This window comes from Magnolia sinica, chromosome 9, assembly GCF_029962835.1.
Source record: "Magnolia sinica isolate HGM2019 chromosome 9, MsV1, whole genome shotgun sequence".
Classification (NCBI taxonomy): Eukaryota; Viridiplantae; Streptophyta; class Magnoliopsida; order Magnoliales; family Magnoliaceae; genus Magnolia; species Magnolia sinica.
In genome coordinates, this window is record NC_080581.1 from 4,361,710 (window position 1) to 4,372,310 (window position 10,601).

General features: G+C 43.1%; 1 protein-coding gene across 1 annotated transcript; it reads right to left on the reverse strand.

Annotated features, from left to right (window-relative positions):
• Nucleotides 1-1,999: 1,999 nt before the first annotated feature.
• Nucleotides 2,000-5,268, reverse strand: LOC131256704 (nuclear intron maturase 3, mitochondrial). The gene has a single exon (XM_058257700.1). The coding sequence runs from the start codon at nt 5,034-5,036 to the stop codon at nt 2,754-2,756; it is 2,283 nt and encodes a 760-aa protein (XP_058113683.1). The 5' UTR covers nt 5,037-5,268; the 3' UTR covers nt 2,000-2,753.
• Between the last annotated feature and the right edge of the window lie 5,333 nt (nt 5,269-10,601).

The following is a 10,601-nucleotide window of genomic DNA, read 5'->3' on the forward strand; positions in this document are numbered from 1 at the left end:
CTCACATGCCACCTAGCAAGCGTGTGGGACATATTGATTGGCAAAAAAGCGTCATCCACCGTGAAGATATAAATACGATAAAATCAGGCTGGTCAGTGAAGATATAAACACAATAACATCAGGCCAGTCCATTCATCATGTAGCCCATCCCTATTCAAGAGTTGCTAAAAGCCGCATTTAACCTACATATGAAGCCTGCCTGGCGAGTAGGCCGGCCTGATTTTCGTGCATGGTCGTCTTCACAATGGGTGCCACCTTATGCACTCTCAGATGTCTGACACATAAACTTAGTTTGCACATGTGTTACATGAAAGGTGAGTGTGGAGAGGTGCATGTGGAGGTAGCAAACCTCTACATGCCCATATCCATTATAGTGCTGTATTTACTTGCAAGAGAACAAATGGATTATCCTGAAGTGGGGGCCACCTTGTGCTACCCCCCATGCACCTCTACATATGTTAGCTCGCCTGGTGAGTGAACCGACCTTATTTTCGTGCATGGCAATCTTCATGGTGGGGGCTTCTTATGCACAGCTCAGATGTCCAACACAGACACCAAGTTACGGTGCTGCATGCAGAGAGGGTGCGTGTGGGGGATAACAAACCTCTATATGCTCATATAGATTATACTGATCCTAGCGAACAAAGAGGTCAGATTCATGATTAACAGCATACCTGCATCCTATAATGCTGGCAGTGGATGCCCAACGAGCGATGCTGCCACATCACAAATAGACAATAATTAGCATGAGTAGGGAAAAAAAAGTACTATCTAGTGTCTACAAGGGTTTTAATCCAGACCACTGATTCCAGATGAGGGATTAAAAAAAACCTAAATACGAATATTCAACTTGCTGGACCAATACATTCCTGTTTCACAGATGGTGCATAGTCTTGTAGAGGCATCGATGATTGATGTTTCATTATCTACTGTAATTAGCCAAAGAAGTACCATTAATGGTAGCTTAAGGGTTACCTACTAAACAATAAAATAGATATATTAAAGTGATATGTAATTTTACTGGCAACACGTGTCTAATGTGACATGTTTGCAAGAAATAGGTCATACCACCCACCACCCCACCCCCCCCAATCCAGTCTTTAATGTACACCTACTATTCATCCCTTATCATTGCCTCATACCAGATTGTCCAAGATTATTTCCCCCTTGAGCTTCTATCAACACTTCAGCCAAACAGGAGGTGGCGGCTTCAATGGTCAATCCTTTCACAACATGCTGCAATCAGATATGACCAAATTCCAGCTTCTACCTCCAAAGCACAACTTTAAAAGCTTTAGTACAAACTCTCCAACTAATGAAGTGTTTAATTCTTTCCTTCACTACTGAAATCAGAGATCGAATACCATAAAAATGCTTCTGTTCCGTTCTTTCCAAATACCCCACACAAGGGCCAAGAGAAGCAATATCCACAAGACCAACCACCTTATCTTGAATGGACCCCTTTCACCCTGCTTGACATCAACCACTGAATTGAGAAGAACACACGAGATATCAATTACCTGAAAACATTAACCTACACTTCCCTAGCTGCCTCACAATGTAAGAATAGGTCCAGCCTAATTTTTGGGGCCATGGCACAATGCAAGGTGGGGGTTACATGAAGAACCACCCAGATCTTGAGCAGGAGGTATTAAACAATGTTCCGGCCAAGAGATTGTGCAGTACCATTCAGGTTCTCAGTTTGTACAAGTGGCATACGTTTTTAGTTATCAAAACCATTGATATCATTTTCAGTTTCTACAAGTGGGGTCCATTTTTTTAGTTATCAAAACCATTGATGTTGTGGACCCACTTTGAATAGTACATGGGCCTAGAATCAAAGTAAGGACATGGGAGTTCCTGAAAAGAAAGAAGGGATATGCCTACACCCTCACTAGCCACAACTGGCCTGCAGTGGAATTAGCCCCTCTGCCTAGATGGAAAAACAAAAAATGTTTAACTGAGAAGTGAGACATCTAAATTTGTTGAGGACGAACTCTGAAAGATCAGACCTTGCTTGGTTCACAGACTGAATTACATTAGGCAAGCCCTCAACAATAATCAACCCAACCTCAATCTTACAGAAAATATAATTTGATTCGCAAAGTGATAGGGCTTTCGACCATATGGGCCACACCCCATAGAAGGGCCCAAAAATACAAAATGGATGCAACCACTATTATCTCTTAAAACCACACCAGTCCAAGACTGCAGAAGGAAGCACCATAAAAGTTTAATTTACGCATACTGACAGGAGGGAGCCATCAAGTGACCAGCTTCATCTTCGAATGTTTGCTCATGCAACCGATGACCACTCTCTATACAGATCTGAGGCGTGAATACCCCTGAAATTGGAGTTGAGCAACCAACTGACAATGCTTTGATTTTTTTCCAAATATTCCAGCGATGAAGAGAACTCTTCCTTGAATATTCTGCTGTTTCTTTCCTTCCACATCACCCAACATGGAACAAATGGAAGCAGATTCCAAAGCATTTTTTACTCCTTTCTGAAAGGCCCATTGCCCCAACTGATAAACAACTCTTCTGGCTTTTCCCTTACCAGCTACACGAATCCCATATGTTTCTCCATGCAAATCAAACACCTACTGGGGAGGGAGAATTACCAACTATAAACAGAATGCGGATCCTGAATTACGTGCCTTCCTTACATGAACCACAGAATGAGTTCCCATCCAAAATATCTGTGTGACATACAATTCCAGGCCCACCCAAATGTGGGCTAAGAGTTTCATTCACTGCAGATGAACACATTTAGTACAGTCAATGTCCTGGAGAGAGATGCTGCCCAAGTATATATCGCTTATGTGTTTCGAACAGAGCGGGAGGCACTTCCGGTTCAGACTTTCGTGAATGGCACCCATTCCTTGGACCCACTTCTTCTGGTCTAATGGATCGACATTCAGACGATTTTGCAGTAAACGGATTCGATAAAAAACAGTATCCGTCCTATCGCAGAAATGCACCAGACAGCGACATGGTGGCTCATCAGATGCTAGTCTAATCAAAGCCATGCATAGGTTCCCATCTACAGGTTTTGGGTCGGAAAGATTTCTATCACCCATCATTTTAATCTCCCGTTCCGTGGGAAAGTGCAATTCCTCTGAGCCACCCACACCAGGGACTTTCAGATCCTTCGTGTAATGCCTGATCGCTTCACGCTTGGTAGATTCGTGCTTTTCTGCCAACGTCAAGATACATGAGAACCTCAAGTGGTAGCTGACAATAGTTTTAACCATTCTAAAATTGTGGCAACAGCAAAAGAAATTGAGCCATCTCTTCCCAACACCAGCATACCACTTGATAATATCGGCATCTTCAAGTGCGATAAGTAACTTGATGGGCTGCGGGCGGCCCATCGAATTTGTAAACCCTGCAATCTTAACAGCCTTCCTTATCAGCTCCAACGGCGCATCGACTTTCATACACAACTTTGTCAAATCCTCCACTGTTCTCACCGCATATTTCTGCCTCTCTTCTTCTTCGTTCTTATCTTCTTCCTCCAAGACCTCACAAGCTCTCTCCACCTTCATATACTTATCAACCTTCTCCTGGAATTCATCATAGGCATCCACAAGCTCCGGTGGCAGCTGGTCCCTGACTGCTTTAATTGACAAAAAATCACCTGAGGACAGCTTCCGGCGCCAATTCCAACACTCCTCGGAAGACCCCAAAAACTCCCGAACAACTTCCTCTCCCCAAACCCCGAAAATCTCGCGAACCTCATTCTCAATCTTCATCTCAAATTTGAACCCGTCACACCGCTTCAGCTTCTTGAAAACATGGCTCAGAATCTTCAATCCCAATTTCTTCCGTATCGTCTCCCTTGCATTCCTCATTTCTAACACCCTCGCCTCCTTCCGTTTGATGTACTTCTTCTGGGCCCGGATCGCCTTATCCGACATGGGCGGATGCAAAACCATCGGCGAGACTGCCTGAATCTCCATTCCGAGAAAATCCATCTTCTCGGACACAGCGCTGTGGATTGAAGTCTTCAATCTATCTATCTTCAGCTCCAAATTCCCTTCTAAAAATCTAACAACTCGGTCTTTCAAATTCATAGTCAGCATTTTCGAGCCTGAAGTTATAACCAATATCTCATCCAAGTACCTGACTGCATATACTTTTACAGGTTTATGGAAAACACCGGACCAGCCCGAAATCTCCTGGGGATCAAATTTTGGATTCTTGCTGTCAATCCTCAACCGTAGATCCTGGATCTCTTGATCTAGACCGTTGAAATATATATTAACCAGAATGGCACTCAAATTGCTCTCTTGCGGGAAACCCCTTCCAAAATAACACCCTCCGAATTCGACCTGAACTACCTCAAATTCAAAGAATTTCTGTATCAGATCAACCAAAGCTCGATCCTCAATCTTTTCTGTCAAGATGGAAGCCAATTTCTGAATATGGCAAATATCGAATTTTTTCTGACGAAATTCAATGCGGAACCACCAGTTTGGATTTTCCACAGAGTTCTTCAAGTACCGAACTGCAGTATGCCGGCCCATCCCGACTCGGGCACCGTATGCAAACGTCGCAAACCGCGAATCGTAGATGACTTCCAGCACCATCCGGACCGCCTCAATCACGACCTTCAGTTTCAGGTTGGGGAGAACCAGCGGCTCTCCTTTCTTCCGGTTGGGTATCAACCGGACGCAACATGATCCCACGTCAAATCCGTTGGCGCGGAGCTCAAGAGAGAGGGCTTCGATTGGGAATAAATCCGAACTGGGATCAGAGGCGGGTGCGTCGGAATTCGGGGTTGGGGTGATGTTTCGGACGGCAGCGGAGAGGACGGAGGGATCGGAGACGACGGATTGGAGAAGGTTGTGGAATTTGCCTTGCCGGTATTGGGCGAGGGTTAGGGTTTGGAGATTGGAATTTGAGATGGGAGCGTTTGAAGGGTTTTGTGGAAAAGGGTTAGGGTTTTGTAGGGGAATGGAATGAAAGCAGAGAGAGACGATGGAGCGTTTGGATTGCCAGGAATTGAGTTTTCTGAGATTTAAAAGCATGGGAATTTTGAGAGAGAGAGAGAGAGAGAGAGGATTAGGGTTTTTCTAAGATTTGAATTTGTGAGGAGAGGTATTTAGGAGGGAGAAAGGAGATTGCCGCGGTAAGACGTGCTAGATCGGCACGTGTATGAGATCAAGGCCGTTCATCGGACGAGGGCCGCGGTGATCATGAACGGCTGAAAATCAGGTCGGTCGATTTGTCACGTGGGCTGAGTGTGTTTGGAGTAGTAGGGTAATGCATAGGAAATGATAGAGTAGAACTGACAGAAGAGAAAGAAACAGGGTAGGACTCCGTACATAGCACGTGGAAGGGTTATCGATCAATATGAACCGTCCAACCGGTGGGTCTCATTGTGGATGGACGATGTTTCAAACGCCAGTGTTTAGGATGTGTTTGGCATCGTTGATTCGAGTGTACTTATAATCCAAAAGTCATTTGGCATGATTTGAAGGTATTTTCGACTAGGGCCGGATTAGATGATACTCTGGCCTCACCCAATACCGTCACAGGGCATTATCAAATAATAGAAGCAGATTCTATCATGGGGTGGACCATGCCATAGGAAACAGCAGTGATTGACGGAAACTTGATCAAACTGATATTTTTTTTTCCTTTATTTAGCTTACATGACCATATTACAGGCTCCCAAATTACCCCCTTCCCCCTTTACTTTTAAATTCGGATTCTATTCTAACTAAAATCAGAAAATATTTGCTTGTTGTAATGTAATTGGTCCACATAATCGCCTACTTTGTCAGCATTACTTCATTAAATGTAACTAAATGATGTTATGGATTAATCACATTGCAGGAAAACACGTTTTGCTTATTTGTAACAAGCAGAGGATCTAGATTCTTTCCTCATCCACCCCCATTTGAAGGACATTGTCTAGACAATGGGATTAAATGTGCCACTCCAATGAGCTATCATTTATAAAGAGTCTCGCGGATGATAACAGCTTAGTGACTGTTATCCTAATCGTGTGGGGCCTACATTGATGTATATGTCCTATATCTATGTTGTTCACATCATCACTTACTTTGTTAGTATTGCTTAATTAAATGTAGTTAAATGATGATGCGGACCAATAACAATACATTAAAACAGGTTTTTCTTATTTGTAACAAGCAAAGGATCCAAATTCTTTGCTTATTTACCCCTGTTTGAAGGCCACTGTTTAGATCGATGGGATTATCTAAACTATCTATTACTCCAATCAGCTATCATTCATAGAGGGTCCCATGGTAGCAGCTTAGTGAGTGTTACCACTAATGGGGCCTACATTGATGTATATGTTGTATATCTATGTTGCTTATTTCATTTTAAGATATGAAACTAAATTATAAGAAGATTTAAATCTCAAGTGGACCATACGAATAAAAACAGTCAAGAATAGCTATTAAATTTTTTTGTGGGCGACAAAAGTTTTGGATCAATCCAATCTTTCTAATTTTCCTTCAGACAAATCTTCTTCACATTATCAACAAGTTGGATTACTAATAAACATTAAGAAAACCTTACGATGTGTCCTTTAGAATTTTTAATGGTAAGATACTCAATCACCCTTGTTTCATGTGGTGTGGTCCACTTGAGATTTAGGTATTCGTAATTTTGGTATCCCATCTTACAATGGGTTGTAGAGACAGATAGACAACATAGATATTAATGTAGAGCGGGTCGCGAATAGTTTCATGGTCAAGATGGATCAGAAAAGGCCCTGTTGACGACAGAAGTGATCCAGACCGTCAAACCTTAAATCGGGCGTATCTTGCAATCCGAAATGAGTTATCAGATGTAAAATATATGATTTTGGTATAGAATGAGCTAATTTAGCCACCCAACTCCACTATGATGGGTTACGCAAGCCGGATTTGCAAAATACCATCAGATCGACAGTTATTTTCCTATTTTAATTCTGTTTTTACTATAAATACTAAGTTTTAGTTTGATTATAACTATTTATCTGTTGGGCTTTAGGAGTTGTGACCAACGCGAAAAGTGCTTTGAATAATTAGGAGAACAGCGTGGAGAAGCCAAATAGGACACTTACTATTTTTGGCTTAAAACCTTGCGCACTAGTAGACATCATGACCATCTATAAATGGTAAGTTATGTTGCGAATTCTATGATTTTTAGTTGTAGTTTTATTCTGAAATCTCTACCATTAGTGTATCCATATTTAAAGGGTTGTGAACTCGTTTATTTTATTCATCAATCAAATTTCAAATTTTATAGAATTTATTTATATTTTTCTTGTTTTTTTCACGTGGAATCGAGAAGTCTCTGTGAGGAGTCCAAGAAGCTCCATGGATTCGGAGTAGTTATCTGTAACACCCTGAAAATCAGGGGTCATGCATACGCTCGACTCCCGAGTTCCCGGGGTCACTTATATCCAGTTCTCATTAATATGCGATTAATCCAGTCTAAATGCGCATTCTGGAACTTCCTGAAACATGAAGCACAACCACACAAGTCTACTGAAATGGAAGGAAAACAACTATATCTATATATACACATGACCAAAAGAATACAAACGGGCGCACAAGGTGATGCCCAACAAAATTCATAAAAAGAATGACATGTTCAAAGAAATAAAGCTGAGCCGCTGCTCGACGATCCAATGACCCGTCTACTGATCCGACGGGGTCCTGCTCATCAACTGGAAGAAGAGAACTTGTCCTCCTCCTCAAGGCTCGCATCGTCAGGCTCCACGAAGTCTGTATCACCTGCATCTATGAACGAGTCTAGTTGGTGTTTTAAAACACCGTCCCAGAGTGGGAGTGAGTGATCAACTCAGTGGGTGCATTAGCCTTAAGTTGCAATAAGCATCAATTATAATAAGAATTTAATGAAAAGCAATTAATCATAAACATCTATCTAGTCTTGTTAATGTGCATGGATGCAGGATGATATGATGTATGCCCTCACCACAACGCTCCCTCGTGCGACAACATCTAACGATCGCCAATGCAACACTCCCTCAGTGCGACCTCGACTGCCGAGTCGCCAACCTAGCTAATGCCATGCAATGATGATGTTAACCAGGTTCTTAGTTAAGTCCATTCATCCAGCAGATTTGGGAATCTGATACACCCCACGTATCAAATGCCCTGAACTAGTTGCGAGGCCAAGACCCCCCAATGTGTGAGGCCGAGACCCCGCGATCCTTGACCCCGTCGGGTTTCCCCCATCCCCGACTTCAAGCACATGGGGGGTGCTGAATGTGGGGTCGCTTGCGGTCACTACGGGGAGGCGCGTCACCCCAGCGTAGGCCGATAGCTCGGACACCATGTCCCATTCCACCATGCCCGGCTCACGAGACTGTGGATCAATATTCCATCCGGTATCAATGGGCTACAACGGTGGTAGGGTGTTTCAGTTTCCATACATATGTGAGCAAACAAGGTTAACAACCAGGTGGGTCAGCCAGTGGACTAAACCGCACGAGCTCAGGCAAGTATGTGGCGGAACGACATCGGGTACAAGCGACCCATGTAGCCTGACTACTGCCGCCCACACATACTCGTCCAAATCTATGGGTTTAGCCTCAAGGTGGTCCTACCAACGGAACCGCCTTCGCTCTCCTCATGTTCCTGACCAACCCAAGGGTAGGAATAGTGACTTATAGCATGTCAACTACCAATGCCGCATCAAGCATATTCAACACCGTGATCTCATGCTACTCAACATACAATTCAAATTTTTCTACAAGCAAATCATTAATATTATAAATAAAGTGTATGTGTGTGGTGTGGGTTATTGAGGAAGTTAACACTTCCTCCAAGTTGAGAAATCATATACACAAGAGTAATGAAATCATACGAAATATGAAGCAACAACGTATAAAAATCAACACGGCATGAGTATATGATCATCCATACATCGAATCATGTGAGAAATATAAACGACATCATGAGAGAGAGAGTCAAACATATAAATCCATACCATTTCAACCAACATACAATTTCTAGGATTCCCTAGGCTTTCAAAAATAACATTCAAGCAATCAAAATCATTAATCTCATATTAAAATTGGTGCTAGGTCACCTAAGAGTAATAGTCCGCACCTTAAGATGAGATTTCCATTCTTTGAGATCTTAGGGTTTGGGGATTTGGGTAAAACCACCATTTCCTAAATCAAAATCAAGAAGACAACATTAATGCCTATAAATCTACACTAAGTTGCTCTATTGAAAGGAAATATACGATTCTTACCTCTTCTTCTTGGCATGGGTGGGTTTGGTGGAGGTTTCCTTGAAGAATGGGTAGAGAGTTTGCAAGTTTGAGCTTCCTTGGGCCCCACCTCCTACCACATACTCTTTTCCTTTCTTCTTCCTCTCTCTTTCTCCTCCTTTCTCCTCTTCCTCTTCTCCCTTTCTCTCTTTTCTCTCTTCTCTCTTTCCTTTCTCTAGGGCAAATTCGTATGGGGAGAGGGGTGCCCCAAATGAGGCCTTTATATAGACTCAGGTTTGGTGTAAATGACCATAAGGGATGAGTTTTCACTATACTAGACCTATGAGAGGGTCTTTTTAGCCTCTAGGGCCCACTATGAGGTGTACAAGTCAATATACACCGTAAGATAGCTAGCCCTAATGATGATCTACGTATGAATATGATCGGCCCGCCATTTGGATGCGCCGATCGACAGATATGATAAGAAGTCTGTTCAACGGTCACCGATAGTCGATCAGGGCCGCGGTTATACGGATATGAGAAGGGAAATATCCTTACTCCATGGGTAAAGTTTGGTCGCAAACAGACGGTTCGAAATCCTCAACTTTGCATAAGAATGGACGACTCAATTCACTTAAGTTCCAACTCCTTCCTTTAGGGTATTTGCACTTCTCATGCACTCGTCCTTCAGCTCAAGTTGACCGGTTCTGGACCGTACCTAGGTCCGATTCTCGTGATGGACGTCAAGCCCAATGGGATGGACATTATTCTATAGTTTTGGATCTAGTGGTCCACCAACGAGTGGTCTAGATCTCGTTTGGAGAATCGAGGCAGTTCTGCTGGTCCTCTGACCATGAAATTTATAGGATAGGTGTTCTTTGACCCGATGAAGGGCCACGCAAAATTTAGGGATGATCGGATATGGGGTTTGGTCGCACGGGTCTGATTTGCGATTAACGACCACCGTGCCACGATCGGGACCCAGATTTTGTGGGCGGGTGTAGAAAAATACATTAGACCCTCATAATAAATTATGAAGAAATATGATGGCTGAAATGTCTTACATTTAAGTTTTATTTACACGTGCCAGATTCCAATTTTAGCATTGGTGGGGCGCATCTGGCAAGTGCCAGATTACACTTCTGGGTGTCCACTGGGTCCGTGGTCCGCGATGGTCCCCAAGCCCAGTGAGATCTATGCTCCCCTCAATTTTTATAATTTTCTGACCTTCCTATGTCGCGGTATAGCCCGCACGCCATTTGGCTTGACGGCCCGCACTTGGCCCAATCACAACCCGACTGGTCTACTCTAATGGGCTAATCCTAACTTAATTTAATTATGGCACCAAACCATGAGTAGTTTAAACAAATGATCCTGCGGCAAATCCTACG